The sequence below is a fragment of the Camelus bactrianus genome, chromosome 16 (assembly GCF_048773025.1).
Source record: "Camelus bactrianus isolate YW-2024 breed Bactrian camel chromosome 16, ASM4877302v1, whole genome shotgun sequence".
Lineage (NCBI taxonomy): Eukaryota > Metazoa > Chordata > Mammalia > Artiodactyla > Camelidae > Camelus > Camelus bactrianus.
In genome coordinates this window covers 47443864-47466649 of record NC_133554.1, presented here as the reverse complement: position 1 = coordinate 47466649, position 22786 = coordinate 47443864, and the positions used below count along the sequence as shown (strand labels likewise).

Genomic DNA, 22786 nt, shown 5'->3' with positions numbered 1-22786 from the left:
ACATAACAATCCTCAATGTAGTAGATTATCCAGAGCAGAGGTCACACTATGGGAAGGTATCTTCCTTTTCTAATGGACTAATTGAAATTGGTAAAAGTTAGGAGACTGGGAACATAATAGGGTTATTGGTGATACTCACCACTGTTATTCTCTTCATGCTGTGAGGAAGAGTAGAAAGGAATTTAAAGTAGAAACAGAAGGTCCTGTACCCAGGAATTTGTAGGCCTGTTCTTGAACAGAAAATAGACTTCATTTTGTCTAGTCACAGCAGAATGTATAATAGGGCATTATGGAGATGTTCAGAGACATGTCATTACTGTGCATCTCTAACTTGGCTTATTGAACTCCTTCCTCAGTTTTCAAGGGATAGTAATTTTTCCAGCACCTGAACTCTCTATGGATTCAGCAAACCCCTGGGACAGTTCTTTTCCTCATCTGTCATGGGAGGGGATGTTAGACTTTAACTTGAAGGGACTTGTGGGTTTTTCCCCCCTTTTCATTCTTTCAGAGTTCTTTAACAATATTCTTTTGTAATTCATCTAAATAATCTATTTGCTAATCCACTGACATTCTTCTCACTAATCTGGTTATTTCTGGTTTTAATCCGTTAAAGGGCTGCCAAGATCTTGTAGTTGTCTGCCTCTAGGTCTATATCAAAATATTTCCTACAAATTTTTAAAATTTTCTGCTTATGAATGATTCTGCTTGCAATTTTGGATTTTGGGTCAATCTACTTTGGTAAGAAAGACTTCTAGGATGGCCAGAAGCTAACGCTTTCCTATGTCTTCAGCTTTCTTTAAACTTTCTTCTGATTTGTGATAATCTGATCTGCATTAGGATCCCAACCTGTTTTTCAAACCATCTTGACCTTCTGTTGGGAAACCAGTAGTATTAGTCTTTATAAGCTTGTGAAGTTCTGGAAAGTCTGGTGGGTATAGGTGTCTGAAAGTGTTCTGAATTCCTCAGAAAACCTTTGGTTCTCAGTGGGCTTGGGGATTCTGTCTGACCAGAGTTTGAAAGCAACAGTGTGGCCTTCTATTGAAGAGTAGGGGAATAACTCTAATGGAAATTGTGTGATTGTCTCTTCCTTACTGTGTGGCACTCAGCAATAAGGGAGGAGATAGGACCATGATATTTAAGGGAGGAAGATGCTAGGAAAACTCACGATGGTAAAGAAGTTGTGGGAGACATATGAGGTTTTCATTTGAAGAGTCAGAACAGTCTAGGATTCTAGAAGATGGGATAAAGACTGAGCTTTGGAGACAGGAAGTCAGGAACAGAAGAAACTGCTTTTTCTTTAGCTTTTGCCAGGGAATCCTTCAAGGAAGTCTTGGTTTACCAGTTTAAGAAGGCAGACTATTGCCTTGGGGGAGGGTTACCTCCTTTGGTTTTAAGGCATTGCAGACGTATCAGAAGTTGCTGAAACCAAAAGTTCCCCAAAGTGGCTGCTACAATTATAAACTGTACTTTGTGTAATTATGCCAAATTATTAGACATGTATATGAACTTGAATTATAATGCATATACATATACTTGATTCTTTGAATTGACAGTCTCCACAACAAATACCAGAAAGGAGATTCCTTTACCATTTGGTGGACAAATGTATACAGAATACCTAGGCAGTTGAGAGAGACCATACTGCAGTCCTTGAATCTGGCCCAAATCATGAGTTTTCTGAGAAACCTCTTCATCAAGACTTCAGTGGATCAACAACAGAACATATATAGAATAGATTCCCCTCTCTTTGTATCACTCAAGAAAGAGACCAGATTTTTTCTACCCACAAGAAACTAGATGGCTCTAAGCCAGAATAAACAGAAACTTGTGAGACAGAACAGAACAAACTCTTAGCTTAAATCAGCTGAATCAGAAGGTGCCAAAAACCTGCTAAATCCAGGACTCAGCAGGTTTTTAAGTGTTGGTGGTCTGTCAGCTTCACTGGGTAGCTCAATCATGTGATCTCTGTGGGACCTCCAAACTGTTAAAGAAAGCATAACGATTTTATTAGAGACCAAAGATGTTGCACTAAGTTAAAAAAATTTTATCACCAAGAAGCATGTAACCTGATCCAGCCCCAAATCTAAAGCAGGTCCTCAGGGATGGGTTCAGGGCGGGAGAAATGGGGTAGGTCCTTTAAAGCCAGAAGATCATGAATTATCTTTATTTCATAGTAAAAGAGCCAAATCTTTGGGTGTCATTGTTTGGCTGGTGACATCTGGGTTTATTGGTTGGTAAGTACTGGACTGGCTGGAGATAGTCAATAGCATACGTGTGGTATGAAATTATGATGTCCAGCTGCCTCTGTGTGATATGTCCAAGTTAAGATTATGTCACCCAGCTGCTGCATTGGCATCAGCAGGTGAGGTGGCCATGTCAAGGTTTATCAGAGTTTAGTAGTTGTCTGGATATTGATGGTGTGGGTGTTAGGAGAGAGGTTTGCATATAGTTCTGTACCTGTAGACTTTGAAAGGTGGCCTAGTAGAGAAAAATGGGCCAGCTTTAATAGGTCTTAATCTGTTCCTAATTCATCTAATGGTGCTCTAATTATCTGTTGATGTTAACCATCCCAAAACTTAGTAGCTTGAAACAGCAACATTTAGTTTGCTTGAGAATCTAAAATTTGTTTAGAACTTGGCAGGGTCAGCTTCTCTGTTCCACTCAGCATCAGCTGGAGTGTCTCAAAGGCTGGGGCCTACATTATCTGAAGGTTTATTCTCTAATATTTCTGGCAGTTTAGCTGGCTGTTAGCTGGATCTTAGCTGGGACTTGCAGCTTAAATTCCCACCAGTGGCCTCTTAATGTGGCCTGGGTCAGTTCCAAGGTGAATACCCAGAGAAAGCCAAATCACCTTCCCACTTTCAAATAACATCACATAGGGAATTAGGTTTCAGCATATAAAATTTGGAGGGACACAAGCATTCAGTCTGTAACATACCCATTTTTCAACTATATCAAAGTTACATACCTAAAATAATGTCTTAATTTCCATAAAAGACATACCTTACTAAAAATAAAACATTATTTAGGATTTTCCAAATGTGGAAATAAAGGTTTATGAACTCTAAGTAATGAGACAGTATGGTTTTTCATTTTTTTAATAGATTTTATTACAGTGCCTGTCACATTTTAGTCACTGTAATAGATGCTCTTGAGGATACAAAGACCTAATAATCTTTTGAAACAAAAATCCTAAATATTCTACTCTTGCAGGGGAAGTGATCTGAATACTACACCTTATGTAAAAGTGCTTACTATGCATATGGATTTTTCCAGGGCCTAGAGAGCTTTCAGTGAATTAGTTTCTTAAGCTTTGTTCAGATGTGGTGGGTTGTATGTGTAAGTTTCAGTGGAGAAATTGCCTTTTGGAATGACTCTTCACAGAAAAGAATTTATACATTAGGTCTAATCCAGAGGATTTTTTTTTTCAGGGAATACATGTGTATCTTTCATGTGATAGTTCAGTTATTCCCAAGTGTTTTTCTTTTCTGTTTAATTAGGTCTAGATATAGATTTTGTCTTTTTGTAGACAAATTTATGATTTTGTCTTTTTTTTGTAAGGTGAAATTGTTTTCAGGAAGTTTTAAAAACAGATTCTTCTTTATGTTAATTAGTAACTTGCATGAAAAAGCCTGTGCTCTTTAAAAAATCAAGATGAATGTGTGAAATAAACCTTAGGTAAAAGTTCCAGGGTATACTTGAAAAACATGGATATGTAAGGAACCTTGGTTATTATTTTAATGAGGTTCTCAACCTAGAATCATTTAGGAGAGTGCTGGATGAGTGTCTGAGTTTCCATAAACTCGTGTGTGTGTGTGTGTGTGTGTGTGTGTGTGTGTGTGTGTGTAAGTGTAAGTACATGTTTTCATCAGATTTTCAGAGTGTCCCTTTACCACCACCATGTCATCCCCCTGAAAGTTAAGAATGTTACCCTACTACGGTGGTTCTCAGAATGGTGTAGAGACCAGCAGCATCAGTATCACCTGGGAACTTAGTCCTGGGACCCCACTCCAGACCTACTGAATTAGAAACTCTGAAGGTGTCCCTCTGACTCCCCTCATGTATTTTAACTAGCATTCTAGGGGATGTGATGCGTACTGAAATTTGAGAACCATGATTTTAAGGTGGTAGAGTAAATATAATCTAACAAATCTAGTTCCATCTACGTTGGCCCATGAGCTATTATGCTAATCTACATGATCGACACTGATGTTAATTTGCTGGTAAGATTATAGAATGAAGGTAGCTATTGAATACAAAATTCTTTAATCATGTTCATATATTCTTGTCTGCATAGCAGTTTTATTTAACATAAATATTATGTTGATATTTAAGAATTGAACAAATATTTGAAAACATTTTGATTTATAAAATGTTAATGACTTTTGGGTTTAACATATTTATACTTTTGATTGAGCACCTTCTGGTATTTGAGGGTGCTTTGGTTAGCATTGTGGATTACTTGTGTTCTAATGAAGATATTTTCAGTTGCAAGTAGTAGGAAAACAACCCATGCAGACTAACTTAAACAAAAGGAGACATTATTGGGAGAATACAGTTTTCACGTCCAAGGAGAAAGTGCAGCCTGGCTTTAGGTGAGACAGGATCCAGGAAGCAGAAAGCTTCAGGAATTTAGCTATTCCTTTTGGCCCCCTAGGGCCATGTAGAACTCTCCTGTTTCTAAGAGCTATGCTTCCTTCTTTGTAGTGGCCCTGACTCTCGGTGCTAGTTTCCCAGGAGAGAGGATCTGACTGGATTGCTGGGGGTCTGTTGGCTGCTCATCATCTAGTCAGCTATGGTTAAGATCATGTGTTACAAATGCAGCTGCTGATGCTTCTGTGGCTCATGCTGTAGCTATAGATTACATCTTATTGAGGTAAATAGTTGATAGTATTTTGATATCCTGTTATGGTTAAAGTTAGGGCTACCTGACTTGCATTTTAGTGAGTAGTTTTTTTCTTTACAACTTTTTCTAAGACACAAGCCCCCACAAATTATTTAGTGAATATTGTAATTATAAAGTTGTTTAGTAGAACTATCATTGTAATCTTGGCTTATTTTTGCACATTTGGATAGGCTGTGGAAACATGCCTTCAAATTATAATCAAACCATATACACATAAGATAGTATATATTTAGCTTATGCCTTTTCCTTTTTACATATTACAAATTTATAAAAATACATTGGTACATTTCAGATGCTTTATTTTATATACATACTAACAGGATGTTGAGGGGGGCATTTTGTGTAAACAGGTGTTAGTAGATTTTTGGCACTTTAATTGTCAGTAATTTTTCTTCTGCTGCCAATGTTGATAAGGATTTGGCATTATGCCTGTTCATTTAAACTCTACATAGCAAGGGAAAATGATCATTTGAATAGAACTCGTACAGAATGATGTAAATGGCAATATGCCATTACAGAAAGAATCTAGGAAATGTGATGCATTAGTCTTTTACATTGGAAATTTTACTGGGGAATACTTAACAGTCAACAATCTTTTGGCCTGCAGTGGAATAAGAGGGAGGAGCAGTGGAAAAACGAGGCCTTTTACTTACTGTAAAACAATGCAGCAAATTAAACATAGTGATGTTAGAGCAGGAGTCTAAACATGACAAATCTAGGCAGATTCCATTAGAATGGCAAGTTATGTTGTGACTGAATCCTGAACTCACTTTTGGAGCTTCAGAATTTCTAAGACTTCATATTTATAGTAGTTAATGAATGTGTATTCTCTGCACAGTTGTCTAGGCTCTGAGGATGCAATAGAGATCAAAATTAAGTTCTTGACTCCAGTGAGTTTAATGTTAGAGCAGGGGAAAACCTTAGAAAGTGAAGGGTTAATTGGCTTAACTGTTTATATTTGAAAAATGTGGGTCTTTATGGATGTTTAAATTTGGTAATCCCAGGGTTCCTTGGAGAAATGACACATTCTGCGGCTGGACCAGGGATACGTCAAGTTTTATTCATGGATTTGGGGCCATGTTGAAAGATAAAAACATAAATGGCCTTTCTCAAAGGCATCATGAAGGGGATTGCAATAGATTAAAATGAATTAAAAATATGTAAATATAAAATGCCACATGACATCACTAAACTCAGTTGCGTCTGTGTTGCTGCTTATATACAAAATTTTCTAGTGTCAAAGTATAGATGTGTCCCCCCTCTCATCTCAGTGATGTGGGTATGTCAAAGGATCATGGGAACCAATCGAAAGAGTTCTCAATGGTCAAAGCTGGAACAATTTGAACAAGAAAATAAAGCAGTATTGGATTATAACCCAGTCCATACTGATATAATTAATTGACCGAATAAATGGAGGAGGATAGACACATTTCCCATGCAGAATTCCAAATAATTTATGCAGACAGTCCACCGTTAAGGAGGGGGAGAATAATTCCGTGGTCCTTAAGTATGGGCTGCATGTAGTGATTCCCTTCCAAAGAGTAAGATATGGAAAAGAGGCTAAAAGAATACCTTTACAGTGGAGAAACCTTACAAACATTACTTCAGTCATATCAAGATTAATATCAACAGTGGTAAGTCATGTTGATAATATATACTTTTGATATGATGTCATAAGAATGATACCCTTACCTTTGGGGTCTTCCTCTCAACAACCCATACCCAGAATAATCATGAGAAATCAGACAAATTCAGTTGAGGAGCATTCTACAAAGAAATACCTGACCAGTATTCCTCAAAACTGTCAAGGTTTTGAATAACAGTAACAAAGTCTGAGAAACTATCACATCCAAGAGGAGCCTAAGGAGACATGACTAAATGAAATATGGTACCCTCAATAGGATCTTGGAACAGATAAAAGACATGTGAAAACTAAGGACATCTGAATAAAATGTGAACTTTAGTTAATAATAATGTATCAATACTGGTTCATTAAATTGTGAGAAATATACTCATGTAAAGCGTTAATAATAGGATAAATGGGTGTGGGGTGTATGGAAACACTGGTCTATCTTTACAAATTTTTTGTAAATCTAAAATTATCCTAAAATAAAAAGTTTATTAAGTCAACCCTAGAAATATTTCAAAAACATGAAGTTAATGAAGAAGTATTTTCTTATATAATTACAGTGCTTTTTGTAGTTGCAGTCTTTTTTCCTGTTTATGCTAGTGGCCTGTGTTTACAAATGGAGTCTATTTGGGAAACTAAATATCTTTGGCACTTTGTTTTATTAGAGTAAGTGATCATCAGATATTTGAGGGACTACAGTTTTTAGAGCCTGGAAGAATGTAGAATACCTGGGAGCTTATCCTTGTTTGCACTGTTGTAGAAATGGGTTAATAAATTTGGAGAACATTATATGATAATATACTTTTTATTGTGTATGAGGGAGAAAGCTCAATGAGATCTGTTATTAAGCAAGGGCTCCAGGAGGTAGTTGGGTCCTCTGATAAAACAGTGCTTACAAATAGTTGAGAAAGCCACCCTGATTTGAGCAAAAAGATTTTTTAAACAAAAACTAGGTTAAGAGAAGCAAGGAATGAGCTTTGTTTTATTATTTACCTTTTAGTTTGCTCATCCTTATAACTCATCAGTGGTTTTCCAAGGATTTTCATTGATTGAGGAATTATTTGAGTACATATAATATATAATAAACTGTAGGAGAGATAAAAATAAATCACAACTTTGTCTTCAAGAAATTTACATAAAGGGAAGGGTAAGACAGCATGTGAATAACTAATATAAGCAAAGTAAAAAGGGACATACAAAACAAGTAGAGTCAGTGTTTGAAGTTCACCAGAGGGAGAGATCAAAATCAAATTGTGAGAAAGTAGAAATCAGAAAAGTTTTCACATGGAGTTGAAATTTGATGAATGGATATAATTTTGAGGGTCAGTGGTTAGAATAATAGCACTTGGAGTGGGGAGAATATTTTGATTGAAGGCAATTTTGATATACAAAAAATGTTTTGAATAAAGGCAAAGGCAGAAAAGTCCTGGACTTAAAAAGTCCTGGGACGAAGAATATATTTTCAGTCTAGGGGTTAATGAGAGAGAAAGAAGGGGTCATTGACAGCCTCTGAGTGAGGTTTTCATAGAAAAAGAGGATGGAACCTGGATGAAAATACCTAAGCTCATTTGCTAGGTGGCAGGTTGCAGAAAGCCACAACTCTTGAGTTGTAGCTTCCCTTTCTGTGGATTTTAGAGCATAACTCCCAACCTTGTAAGGATCAAGCAAGAAACTCTTTGAACAAGTTGTTTTTTTGGCACATTATAAAATACTCTATGTATTATTTAAATGTGAATATTGGAAATGGAAATGGGCAGAGAGTTGTGATACCTAATATAATCTGGCAACTACTTTAGATGTGGGGTGGTCAGAGAGAGGGAGAGATAAGAAAAACATTTGCTTTCTGAATGATTGGAAGCATGTGGTGCAGTTCACAAAACTAGGGAGGTCCGAAGGAAGAAGAGCTGGTTCAGGAGGGAAGCTGATTCATTCAATTTTGAGTAAGTATAATTTGAAGTGCTGGTGAGGCATCCAAGTGGGTATGTGTGGTAGACCAATTGAAATGTAGGCTTGGAATTTGGAAGAGGAGTAAGGCTAGACATAAACAGATCGAGACTCATTAATATTTACTGTTAAGCTTACCGGGTACATAAACTTTGTTATTGACTGAGTGTTTGTGTGTGTGTGTCCCCCCAAATTTCATAGCTGAAGCCCTAATAGCTAATGTAATGGTATATGAAGGTGAAGCCTTTGGGAGGTAATTACTTCATGAAGTTGGAGCCCTCATGATTGGGATTGGTGCCCTTCAAGAGAGATGACACTCCTTTTGGCCCTGTGAGGATGCAGCAAGAAGGTTGCTGTCTGTAAAATAGGAAGAGGGCCCTCTTCAGACATTGAATCAGTTGGCACCTTGATCTTGCGCTTGCCAGCCTCCAGAACTGTGAGAAATAAATGTTTAAGCCACCCAGTCTATGGTATTGATTAGAGCAACCTGAACTAAGACAGGCTTCTCACCAGGTTGTGAGAAGATGCCTTTCTTGCTGTTTAAGATGCTTACAACTTGATGTATTAATTTTATTAGAAATTTTGGAGTAGAAAGCATAATAGCTAATATGTATTGAGCACTTGCTGTATACCAGGTACTGTTCCAGATGTTTTAAGTGTTTCTTTAATCTTTAAAACAACGCTATGAGGCATCTTCTAGTTATCCTCATTGTTACAGATGAGGTATCTGAGGTGAAGAGACATTAAGTCATGTTTAGGGTCACACATTAATAAGTGGCAGCACCAGGTTCAAACCCAGGCATTCTGACTCTAAGTGTTTAACTTTTTTAAGAATAAATGTTTAACTTCATGTAGTGCTTACAGCTTAACACTATACTATGCAATATAGCTTAACACTATACTATCCTGTCTCTATGAGTGTCTCTCTAAAAAAAAAAAAAGGTAAAGGAGAGAAACTTAGGAATGGCCAGAAAGTGATGCAATTTTACCTTTACATTTATAATAGTATTCAGGCTTCATTACAATTATATAGTTGAATTTTATAATAAGGTTTTCTTCTCTTGGTGTTTTGATGAAAAAAATAAATTATTGTATGGCTAAGTTTGACATATTAAATCGATCTCTAGAGCAGCCAACAATCCTGAAGTGGGTCTGTTTGAATGAGGGTGTCCAGTTGAGACGAGGTGGTGGCTGTCTCCAATGGCACGAGTCTGATAGTTTTCAGTTCAGCAGACAGCATAAGAGGCCCTTAAGTCATAGTGAATTTACTGTCTTTATGAATGGAGGATAGTACTTTTATGTATTTTCATCCCCAAATTGGAAAAAAGAATTCAAGGAAGTGTTGATTTAAGATAGCAGAAATGCTTTCCAAATAGTTTTTTTTTTAATTACAGTAACAGTTTCTATAGTGCTACATGCCAGGTCCCTAGATCACACGCTTTATTTATTTCACCCTAAATGTGTTGCTTGGCTTTAGCAGAACCTTTTTTTTTTAAACATGTGAATTTACACCAGAACTGGATTATTATGTTTGTAAGGGAAGCTTTGTTTTAAAATTATGTCTGATCACTGTAAGACAAAAATTTACAATTGTGGCTAGAAGAAATAATATCTGCATTTATTATGTCAAAGTAGATCGTTGTTTTGTATTGAAAAAACTTGCACTTAAATTTTTAAAAAACTTATTTGTACACCCTAGTCTTGTTTCAGTTTTACTCAGTTAAAACATACACTTTTTTGGGAAATTTTTTTGAGCAAAATCATTATATGTTTGAAAAAATTTTTAAAAAGTATTTACTTAAAAGTTGTTTGATATGAGTGAACTAGAAAGGTCATTTTCATTGAGAACCAATTTTGCCTTTGGTGAAATGTTTAAATGCTGATATTACTTGTTTTTTTTAGTGAGAATATTTACTTCATTTTGGTAGAACCTGTATCTGTTAATACATCATCTACTGTGCTAATTAAATTAACTACCTGACAGGTACTAAATACATTAAGGTATACTTAGAGGCCCAGTTTGTTTTGTAACTTACATGAAATGAATTGCCTAAGATTCCTTGATTAAATGGCACTGTAACAAGATACTTAGTTAAGATCAGTCTAATATGATTGTAGAGGTAAACTTTAGTTTAATGAAAGATTGCTGATCTTTTGGAGAAGGCCTTTCTGCAATCTAGGTTTCTGTTAACCATTTTTGTGAACTTGTATCGCCAGTAATTACTTTAGCCAGTGTTAAATAAATTCCTTTAAAAAAGAAAATATAAAAGAAGAGAAGCTAACCTGACAGACTATGTTTCATTCTATATATGATGGTTAAGAGTCTGGATTCTGTGATTAGACTATTTGAATTGGAATCTCTACTCTAGCACTTGCAGTGTAATCTTTGGCAAGTCTTTCATGGCTAAACCTCAATTTCTTCATCTCTAAAATGTAGGTAATACTACTACTTACTTCACGCAGTGGTTGGTATACACTTGCACGTAGTAAATATTCAATAAATGTTATCCAGTCCTTTTATATTCCTTACTAAAATTATATTTTATTTAATGCACAATTTATATATGGACTTCTACTTTTAACAGCATATTAGGAAAATATTTTCTTGTCAATAAATATTTACATAATTTTAATGGATATATATTTCAGCATGCTGTTTGTCATCCTTAACTGTTTCATTATTATGCAGATAGGGTTGTATCTGATGTTTCTGCTAAATACAACATTTTGTAATAACTTTTTTTGTTAATAATGCTCTTGTATATGAATCTTTTTGTAATGCTCCAGTTTCAAGCAACAGTAACAAAAACACGTACATATGAAAATTAAATTGTGTACAAATTTTCATTAGAATTTAAATTTCATGTTTAAGAATTGAGGTAGAAATTGTTTCTTGGAGCAGAAGGACCTAAATTGCTGTTATGTGCCAGCGATCAGGAAAGGTGCATGTTAGTAGACATTTTTAAAGCACTAGGCCATGTTGTTGGAATTTGTATAGAAATGCTATTCTGAACTTAAGTTTTATTTTACAATAATAATATAAGTTCAAAGAAAATCCTGAGAAATCTATTCTGTTCAAAAATAGTCTGTACAAGTTGCAGGAATAGTACTATATTATAAAATCTGTTTTTGTGGGGCAAAGGAAGATGGGATGGATGTCAGAGTGTTTTTTTTTTTTTTTTCTTCCTCTCATGCAGGCTCATTCCAATCAGCAGTGTAATTGGAATGCAACTCCACTCTGGAGGAGGAAGGGGAATTTTTGGCAAGAAGATACTGAGCAGTTGGGAGTTTTATTCAGATTTAGCATAGGCAACCATTCATTATGAGTACAACTCAGTAAGAACAGCAGTCGCATTATATTTCTGTAGCTGGGATTTATACTCTGATATTACATGGTATGTTGTATATAGATAACTCCTTTCCAACCGGAAAAAGATATTATTGATTTAAATAAAATGGTAATATTTATTGCATCTGCACTTCTAAAAATGGTTTCTTCCAGTCACTGCCTCAAATAAAATATACTTAGAGATTTTTGTGAAATTTAAAAATATTTATTGAGGAAACAACAAAAAAGGACATTTATGGTGTGATATTTGAATTATACCTGACCTGCAAACTCTGAAGTCAAAGGACTCTGTCTTATTTATCTTGGTATCTGCAGATCTATCATTGCACTTGGCACAGAGTGTTAAGGAAATGAAAGTGTGAATGTAGAATTTGGTCCCTTCTCATTAAACATCTCAGGATGGTCACATCTGCATGTGTGTGAAATAGAGAGGAGTAACCAGTATACCAACAAGGCTGAGCTTAGCTTATTTTGTGTCCGCTGTTTCAAACCCATCTATCTGCTGAAGAGTAGAATAGCTACAACAGGCTAGGTTTTGAGAGTGTAGACTTAAGAATGAGAAATGCTTTGAAAGAATTTGAGAAGGGTAGTAACATGATCAAAGTAGTCTAGTAAAATTCATCTAGTGCAGAGCTACAGGCTGTGTGAAACATGGTCCCTAATAGTATCTGCAGATTTTTTTTTTTAATTGAAGTACAGTCGATTACAGTGTTTTCAATTTCTGGTGTACAGTGCAGTGTTCCAGTCATGCATATACTGGGACATTTTTTTTTCTACTTTTTGCCTGTTAGTGTTCTGAATGTTTTAATGCCCCTAAATTTAAGTCACAAAGACTAGAATACATGTATTCATTTTCATATTCTTCTTTTTTTGAATGTTATTACCAGATATTGAATATAGTTCCCTGTGCTATACTGGAAGAAACTTTTTAAAAATCTATTTTTATATATAGTAGCTAACATTTGTAAATCTCAAACTGGCAAACTTATCCCTTCCCACCCCCTTTCCCCGGTAACCATAAGATTGTTTACTATGTCTGCAAGTCTGTTTCTGTTTTGTAGATGAGTTCATAGTTTCCTTTTTTTTTTTTTTAGATTCCACATATGAGTGCTATCATATGATATTTTTCTTTCTCATTCTGGCTTACTTCACTTAGAATAACAATCTCTAGGTCCATCCATGTTGCTGCAAGTGGCACCTAATGGTATGAATACTGAAGTAATGGTGCTGTGCTGGTGTAATGCCACATTTGTAGTTAGCATTACTCAGAATTGGCATGTGACTGCTAAATATCTGCAGTTCGGTGTAATATTTTGTTACAGTACAAAAAATGAGTGAAAATTCATTTAATTATAGTCTTAAGATTTCTGCACCTTTCTGTATAAATTATTTCAATAGAAAACTTGCTAACATTAAAGATACTGAAATATTGATAGCTGTCTAGGGGAAAGTCTATACTCCTTAGCCTTTGGCCCCACACAGCTTACAAGGTTTCTCTCCTGCCAGTCCCTTCCTATAATTTAGTCCAGTGTTTCTCAACATTATTTTTACCACTTCCCTGTAATAATCACCTACAAAACAAAAATGGAGGTTCTTCCACACTGCTACCCTTCCCTAGCTCCATGATTCCCAATCTTGGCTCAACTTTCTATTTTCTATTACAAAAAATGATAATTTACAAATGTAAATGTAAAATTACATTACAAATATAAAATTACATTGTCATTTTACACATACATTCCTCAGGAGCTTCTTTTTTTGTTTTTTTTTTTAGTGAGGGAAGGTAATTAGATTTATTTATTTATTTATTCTTAGAGGAGGTACTGGGAATTGAACCCAGGACCTCATGCATGCTAACCATGTGCTCTACCACTTGAGCTATACCCTCCCCCAGGAGCTTCTGATGTATACCTCCTTGGCTGAGAACTTGTTATAGTGACAAATAGGAGTTTGTCTTAGTGAAATTAATTAATACATTGAGCATTTACTGAGCTGTATTATTGGTACTGAGGACAGAAAGATCAATGGACTGTGGCTCTAGTACCCCAAGTGCATCCCCAAGAAAAAGTACAGTAAAGGCTCCAGGGGTTAACATTTTATTTATGCAAATAGATTACCAAATCTCAAATGATTTTGACAGTTTCCTTTGAAGATTTATGTTTTTACTTCTAGGGTATAAAATTATTAAAAGACTGGAGTCATTGAGATCTAGTGTTAAGATTAGCAGTCTGACCAATTTTGATATTTCTTTGTTTTAACTTAATCTTGTTTCTTCTGTGTTACCTTCCCTAGTCTCTGGGTTACCGAAATTCAATTTCTCAGGGGTGGGGGGAGGGTATAGCTCAGTGGGTAGAGTGGTTCAGTCCCCAATTCCTCCATTAAAAAATAAATAAATAAACCTAATCACCCCCCCAAGTAAAATGAAATTCAATTTCTCTTCATAAACTTTGAACCTTATTTTAAAGTTCTTTGTTATTTAGATTTTTCAATTGCCCTTTAAAACTTAGTTGTATATTAGCAACATCTCATTTGTGTTTAAAAGAAAATTTGTCAAACATGACCTGATAAGTATATTTTAAATAAAGGGAAGTGATAAAAATAAGATTTTATAAGTCAAAATTGTGATTATTTGTCAATTGGTAATCTGTCACATAGTATAAAAAGCCCCTCTTTCAATAAAATTATTTTAGATTATTTTGGAGTTTATTTTATTAATTCAGCCGGTATTTACTGAGTGTCCTTCAAATGCGTGGCATAGTGTGTGCTTAGTGCTAGAGGTAGAAAGAAATGAAACAGACATGATTTATGCTGGATGGCGTTTAGGACCTTCACAGTTATAAGCACCATTCTAAGAAATAATAAAGTGTGTTGGCTGCCTGTGATAAGTATGGGCTTCTGTGAAAATACTAGTGTGCAGAAGATGAGAGAAACATGCTCTAAAAAGTTTCCTTCTTGTTTGAGACCTAAAAGATGAGTAGGTGAAGAAGCCTGGGAGAAATGTTTTAGGCAGAGGGAATGGCACCTAAAGGCTGTGGGTGAGAGATGGAGTACATGTGAGAAAGTGAAGGTTCCCTGTGGCTGGATCTTGGACTTGGATGCTTGGAGGGGAAGAAGTGGTGCTGGAAGATGAGGTCAGAGAGGTAAGCAGAAGCTAGGGCTTGAAGGGCTTATAAACCAAATAGATTTTGGGCTTGAAGACCTTGACAGTGTTCCGAGGATAGACATCAGCAGAGGAGACAAGAGAGACAGGGTCCCATAGAAAGTGTTAGGTGTTAGGTATGTGATCCAGAGCACAGTTGGAAGGATAGTTTTGAGGAATGTTTTAAGGATGTTTTGTAATGTTATTAGGAGAGGAAGTGGATGGAAGGACCTACATCATATTTTTAGAAAGGTCACTTTAGATCCAGTGTGGAGAACTGATTGGAGGAAGTTGAGGCTTAAGACAGAGGACTGATTGCAAGAATGTTGTAATGACCTAGATAGCAGTTAGTTGATGGTGGCTTGAACTAGGGTGGTGACACTGGTAATAGAATTGGACAGATGAAGAATATTTCAGAGGCAGAGTTGATTAGAATTGATAATTGCTAGGAAGTGGGGTGGGGGAGGTATAGTGAAAGTTGCTACGGAGGTTTCTGACTGGAGCAATGTAGTGGAAAGCAGGGATATTTATTGAAATAAAGTAAACTGGAGAAGCAGTTTTGGGGGAGGGGGAGGTGGTGATTTTAATTTGAGGGCATATTTAGTGTGCTTGTGTGAACCTGGAGTTCAGGAGAGAGCGAGGGTTGGGTTTATAAGTTTGGGTGTCATCAAAATGATAAAGACCAGGGAAAATGTATAGAAAAGTGGCTCTTCAAATTTATTTTTCAAGAGGGGAGGAGTTTTGTCAATCTGTTCAACTGTGAACTCTCCCCGGAAACAAACACATACAGTTTAACAGTTTACATATTAATTCCAAGGTTTACAGGATTGGCATCTGTGCCCCTCAGGTTATAGAGTAAAACAAGAGGACGTAAGGCGAAACCTTGAAGGACCTGAGCTTTCATGGCTGGAGCATAGGAGAAGAAGATTTAGAATGAGTCTTATTATGCCTGTTGTAAAATCAGGTTAAATAGAAACCTAAAAAGAGGAGTTCCAGGAAAGGTAGTAGTCAGTAGTGGCAAATGCCTCTCAGGGGTCAAGTGGATAAGGAATGAGAAGTGTCCATTGGATGGATTTAGTAATTAGGCCCCCAGGGCTTTGGAGATGCAGTATATAGGGGCAGTGGTGAGAGGAAACCAAATTACAGTGGATTGAGGCATTACTGTAGACAGTATTTTAAAGTATTTTTGTTAAGAAGGAAAAGAGGTAAGGTGGTGGCTGGACTGGGGATGCTAAGGCAAGGCTTGAGTGTGTGTAAATACTGATGAGGCCATTAGTAGAGGAAATGAAGAGAGAAGTTCCTGAGAAAGTGGTGGGTTGGATATAAGATTTCAGAGCATGGGCAGAAGGATAGTGTTAGAAGGGAGAGTGGACATTGTGAGTGGAAGGAATTAAAAATGAGTATCAAAATAGTACGTTTGTAGGTTTAGTGATAAGAAGTTAGAGAACTTCTCATATTTTCTGTTTCTCTGAAGTAAGATGTGAAATTATTTCACTTTTTGAATCATAGGATGGTGGTTTAAAATTATGAATACTTCAACAATACTGGAGATTATAATTTGGATTTATGTATATGTTGTATATATATTGACCCTCAGTATTCTATTCAGTTTATATGATGATAACAAAAGTTTAGGGAGGAGTTCTTCAAAATCAGGCTTGTGATTTGTTACTCTTAGCTATGGTCTTAGTTTTAATGATTGAGTTTTTATGTTTTCCAGAACAGAACTGTTTCTAACTAAGACAGGGTTTGAGAGACTCTGACTAATAAATCAGTATCTTGTGCTTACTTAATAATTTTATTCATTTACCGATGGCATCTGTCTTCAAAATGATTTTTATTTGAACTTTTAAAGTGATTAGTTATATTCAGACTTATTCCCAAGGTTTGTTATGGTAAATTAATTTTTGTAAACTAAACTTACAATAAGTGTAACTAATTTAAACTGTGAGTAGAAGTAGGTAGAAATTAATGAAACATTATTTTCATAGATATTTTATAAATTAAAGTGTAAATATATGGCAATGGTATTTTCCCTTCACTTGTAACAAGTTGAATCAAAGAAGTTAAGTTTATGATTCTATATAAGCAGTAATTTTAAGAATTGGATTGCAATGTTAATTGACATATAATTCACATTCTATAAGATTCATCTCTAAAGTGTGCAATTCAGTAGTTTTAATATATTGACAGGATTGTGCATTCATCACCAGGTAGTAATAATTTAATGTACAGTAACCCAGAGAATGTGGATTTGGGATATCTTGCTCTACATATTAACTTTTAATTTTTGGAAGATATAGCATATCTCTTGTCATTGAGCCGATGATTTAGGAGGTTATTTATCTCTCCTGTAAAAATTGCTGTGGAGTTTAGATGGATAGTAACTAACAGAAGGTTATTCTTTAAAAATGTCATCTATAAAATAAATATAAAATAAAACTAAATTAAAATGTCATCAATAAAACTTTGTCTTACTTATGATCCTCTTCTGTATAGAATTTTCTCCTTAAAAAGTATATATCAATCTCAATTTACATATTTCCTCCTTAGAACTATTTTTCCTTGCCTCCAAACTACCCTGAGAATAGATAGATCTTGATGAAAGATAGGAATTGGTTCTTTGTTAGAATACTAGATTTATAAACATTTTTATCCTTGGCTATTATTGGTGATCATTGTTGCAGCCACTAGTTCAGCTGTCTTTTGCTAGTCTTTAATCAAAAGTTGTGATCGTATGTCATGCCTTGCTGTAGTTAGTATTTATTATTCACTGGTGTTTTCAGTGTTTTAAAATGAAACTTTGACAGTGCAGTCTCACCATTTTATTTTAATTCTTCCCATGTATTTTTTGTTTCCTTTACAGTACTCTGTGCAAAAAACTTGGTGAAAAAGGATTTTTTCCGTAAGTAAATGAACTTTAAATCTTGTATATTGTGTGTAGATTTTTTATTTTTGGATGGCATTTTCAGAATTGTCTGGTTTAGGGATTTCTCTGCTCAGAAGTATACTCAGTGTTGTTTTATGAATGCTTTGATCAAAGTCTTTTGGCATCACATTTTTAAAAGAGGATTTTGTCCTCTTTTAGCCTTTGCCCCTTTCCCTTTATCCCTTCCTCCCACATCTGTGTGTGAAATGCATGTGTGCAACTATGTATATGCAGATGTGTGTAATATATATCAAAGGTGTGCATATTACTAGATTTCTAGAAAAGGTTTGAAGTTAATTGTTAACACTTTTCCCTTAACATTTTATAGGAAATTTTACCCATGTGTTTAGGATTCATTGGAAGGTAGAGAAGTTGTTCAGCCTGCTTGGAATTTCTAGAGTGTAGGAAAGAAATCTCTGCCACATTTGATTGTAGAAGTTCTTGTCTTAGACTCCAAAACAGACATTTAGTTTGCATATTTGCAGTTTCTTTGCCAGTTTGTTGTGAAATTTTTTGTGACTTTATTTAGGCTTAAGTTTTGGGAGGGAGGATTGGGAAGTACCCTTCATGTGTGTTTAAAATCTCTACTCTATAATATTATACTCTGTATTAGCTTTAAATTATTGAGTAAAAATGATACATATTTTTTAGTAAAAAAGTCTAAGCCAACAGAATTTGATATGGAAAATATTTGAAGTTAGAAATAGAGAAAATCCATTAGATTTTCAAATTCAGGTCCTACCAGCCAACAAAAACTAGCTGTCAGTGCTAATTTAATAGGACATACGTTAATTTTCAAGGATTTAATCAAACGCTATAAGCTCTTGATGTTTTAAAATCATAATTCATTCCACTGGAAATTTTATTTCTTCCAGTCTTTCTAGAGTAGAACCTAAATTAAAGTTTATAAAATAATAAACTATGTAATTAAAAAAATATGAGTATCTGTGCTTATATGGGGAAGCAATTAAATAGAGTAATTTGGGACATAGTAAGAAGGACATTAAAAGCAGTCTCCAGTTTATGTACCATGTGCCCTCCATCCCACAGCATGTCACTGTAGGAGAGGCCAGTGACATCTCTCCTTGCTACCACCAGTTAATGCAATTTTCACAGGCTGCTGCTGAACTACCCCTCTCATCCCTGTTGCTAATAATCTAATAGCCAGTGTATATTCCTTTTACCCTTCTTAAGGTTAATTTGGGGTACGATTTATCCTAGTGGGGCTGCAGAGTGGCCAGTAGGATTGGATGGGCAGGTGACAAGGAGAAAAGTGAGGAATACCCCCAAGACGTGTGCTCTGGTTTTAAAGACAAAATCTTCAGTTTTGTCTCCTAGCCTTCCTTCCCAAATTCTTTCCCATCGTCTAGAGTCCCATGGCACAGCTTCTCCAATAAAATATCCAGATACCCTTGTCTGTTTTCCTAGGGAATCTGGTGGAATCTTCCTTTACTTTAATTCTTTGTAAATCCCTGAGAGCTGATTTATTATCAATTATATGATCTTTATCTGTCATTAAGTTGTATGTAAAAAAAAAAAAAGAAGGAAACAAAGAAACCTTCCCCATTTTTATTGATGTAAGCAGTAAAAATAGATTGAAATTCTTGAACTGTGAACTTGCTTCAGGGATAAGAAAACTAGAGGAAACTATGTGATTATCTTTAAAACGCAGAATGGAAAAAACACTTGATGGCCCTGAAAGGAAAACGGGAAAGCTAATCCTCAGGCCTTCCGAAGGGACTGAGCCAGGGATGGATGATTATCTCCCAGGTCACACTGGTGAAGGTCCCCTTGCTGTGGTAGATTTACACTTTTTAAAAATCTGTAAGTTGAGGGTTGCCCACATTAATTTTAGAGAAAGAGTTAAATAATAGTTCCTAAATCTCTTAATTAAATTTGAGAGTGTGTTTATTGATCAGAATGCAATTATCATCAATACTGAAATATAGTTGTTTTTGCTTGTAATTCAATATAAGTTGTGTTGAATGAGAAAAGTAGATTTTTAATATGAAGCACGACTGTAGGCTGATAATATGTATATTTAGCTATAAGAAAAAAATGCCCTGCCATGAGTTGTCTTCTGTAGAATAATGTGTAGAATTGTAGATAATACTGTCTATTCCAGGGTATCTACCCTTGCTGAGAAAAGTTTTACTAACTCATTTTTTGGAACTATTTTTAAGCTTACTGGCTTTTAAAAATAAATTAGCTCCTCCTTCCCCTGAAATTTTAGCAGGAAAAATTTCAAACATATGGGAACATACAAAAATTTTATAGTGAATACCCATGATCTAGATTCTACTGTTAACTTTATCACATATCTATCCATTACCTGTGTTTTTAAAATAATGTTTTTATTAGTATCAAATTTTTTCTATATTTTATGCAACATTTAAATAAAAGCTTTGTGTGTAAGATACTTTGTTGAGATGTTGTATGGGGACCAAATTGAAGTCTCTGAGATCCAACATGGTTGGTTGAATGTTACTTTCTCCTAATAAAAATAAAGCTTTATTTTCTCTAATAAGTAATTCACTTTTAAGTTGAAATTTTTGTTTTCCTATTTGCAGCTCAGTACGTGCATTAGTGTAGTGAGGAAGTTCCTGAGTTTTAGCTATTCTCTATGACTCAGCAGTGTTGGGGAGAATTGAGAAATTTTTTAAAATACAGAAAATACTTCAGCCACTTTATATTCACCACTAGAGGTCTCACTAACTTCTGAAAACTTGATAGCTTCTGACAACACAAGAGTAACTTGGCTTTCAAGTTAAATTCTTGTAGAATACTGTGATCAGGTAGGTTGAAACCTAGGTATTTTTTTGTTAGGGTATAGGACTTGTGTTTTGTATTATTTACAGAAAAGAAACATGGGAGGGTGGGACTCAGACTTTAATACTTAAATAAGGGATCTGGAGGCTACTCTTATTAGTGTTTTTGTGTGGAAAAAGTTGTTTTTCTTAGTCCTAATTCTTTAACTAGTTAAATAACATCTAAAAGGAAAGTTAGAAATGTGATTTTTTTGTGTTTCTTTTTGCATTACAAATGTGTTTGTTTTTGCGTTACAAGCATATATTTATATTTATTTGCTTAAATAGTAGAATCAAAAGAACAGAATAAAATGAATTCCAGGAAAAAGTACTTAATTTTATTGAAGGTAGAGGGGAAAAATATTCTTCTATTAAACACTTTTATAGATGGTTAGGTACTATTGAAATAGTAATATGAATAACACTAAACTTCAAGAACAGTGTAATTAAATAGGGTGATACTCTTTAACCTACCAAGTGTTTTCTTAGCACTTAACCCTAACTTACCAAGTTTCTTCTTAACACTTGACACTTAACTATTGGTCTTCTCTTATCTATTTGAAGTTGACAAATCTCAAACTCATGGAGTTGGGGAACTAGCTAGATGAATTCTGTCTGACCTTGAGTCCTGGCAAATTAGTATCTTGACTTTAAAAAAATTAGCATAGATATCAAGGTGCAAAGTTTCTCCAGTTATCAACACTTACCAATATTTCATTTTAGTATTTTCAGCTGTCCGTAGGAAGTCTGCACTATCCCAGTATGTATAACATCTAAATTGTCATTTTGGTCTCTTCAACATTTTATTTAGTTCTGCCTTCTCCTGACTTTTAAAATTCTACTCATCCTGTTCTTCGTCGTACTGTATGACACTTAACTACAGCTTCTCTGTGCCTTTAATCTTTCCTTCTTCCAGTTTACTCTGAATACCACTAATAGAAAAATATGACAGTGTATTTATTTACAGCCACGCTTGAGAATCTAAAATGGCTCCCTGTTCTCTACCTCAGTCATTCCAAGCCTTTTAAGCCTCTCTTAGATCAGTCTTACCTCTCCAGTAGTATGAACTTTTACACTTTAGTACAAACGCTTTTATTAGACTCCTCAAAGCCCTTCAAATATTATCATATCCTCCTTGGCACTCTATTTGTCCTTTAAAGCCCAAGTAAGTCCCATCCCCTCAAAAAAAAAAAAAAAAGCCTTTCTTTACTGTTCAAACGCAAACCTTTCTCCTGCTTTTCTGAGCTCTTGTACTCCCTGTTGAACCACATAGTAAATGAGAGGTGTAACACACAGCGTAGTGGTTAAGAGCATTAAATCAGGCACCAGAATCTGTGTGCATGTGTTTACAATCTAAACTTTAGACCCGGGCTCTCCCACTTGCTACCCTGTGACACAGGCTAGTTAATTAACCACTGTGTGCTTCACTGTCCTCATCAGTAAAACAGAGATAGTAGTAGTATTTACCCCATGGTGAGGATTAAGAGATTTAATATATGTAAAGCATTTAGAATAGTGCCTGACACAGTATTGTAAGGGTTTTCTTTATAATCAGTACAGTGAAAAACCTGTTTATTCTCAGATTTTTTTGGTTTTTGTTTTGTTTTATTTTATTTTTAATATATGGCATTTTAATTTCCCCAGTTAGATAGTAAGCCCTTTTAAGATAGGATATTAAATCTTTTTGTTTCAATTTCTAGTCACTCATGGTAGTTATTCAGTAAAACTTTTTGGCTAATTTAATTTCTGTGTAGCCTGTGTTGCTGTGTGAAAACCTTTAATAAGCTCTTTCTTTCAATGAGCTACTAATGGAGACCTTGGGAGAACGCTAGGAGAGCCAGGAATGTTTTAAGGACTCAGCTTTCTGGGGTCAAAGGGCTGGCAAAGATCTATGAAAATGTCTGCATTATGAGGTAACCTCTGGACTTTGGTAGTTTAAGGTGAGAATGTATTGAGACATGAGCAAGAGAAAATGTAGTTTTTGGTATTTAATGTAGAATTAACTTTAATCTTAGTTTTAAAATGGACCACTTTTGATTTATAGCTTAATGTTAAGCTTTTTATAAAGAATGGAATAACCTT

At 35.1% G+C, this 22786-nt stretch overlaps 1 protein-coding gene across 2 annotated transcripts in view; it reads left to right on the top strand.

The window, feature by feature from the left end:
- SMURF2 (SMAD specific E3 ubiquitin protein ligase 2) overlaps positions 1-22786 on the top strand; it is a 100968-nt gene that overhangs the window by 32970 nt on the left and 45212 nt on the right. The window contains exon 2 of one of the 2 annotated variants that reach the window (XM_074343492.1): positions 17835-17873. The exons of the other annotated variant lie outside the window; for it this stretch is intronic. Coding sequence (XP_074199593.1) covers positions 17835-17873 — 39 coding nt within the window. The remainder of the gene's footprint in view (positions 1-17834; positions 17874-22786) is intronic. 2 annotated transcript variants of the gene reach the window in all.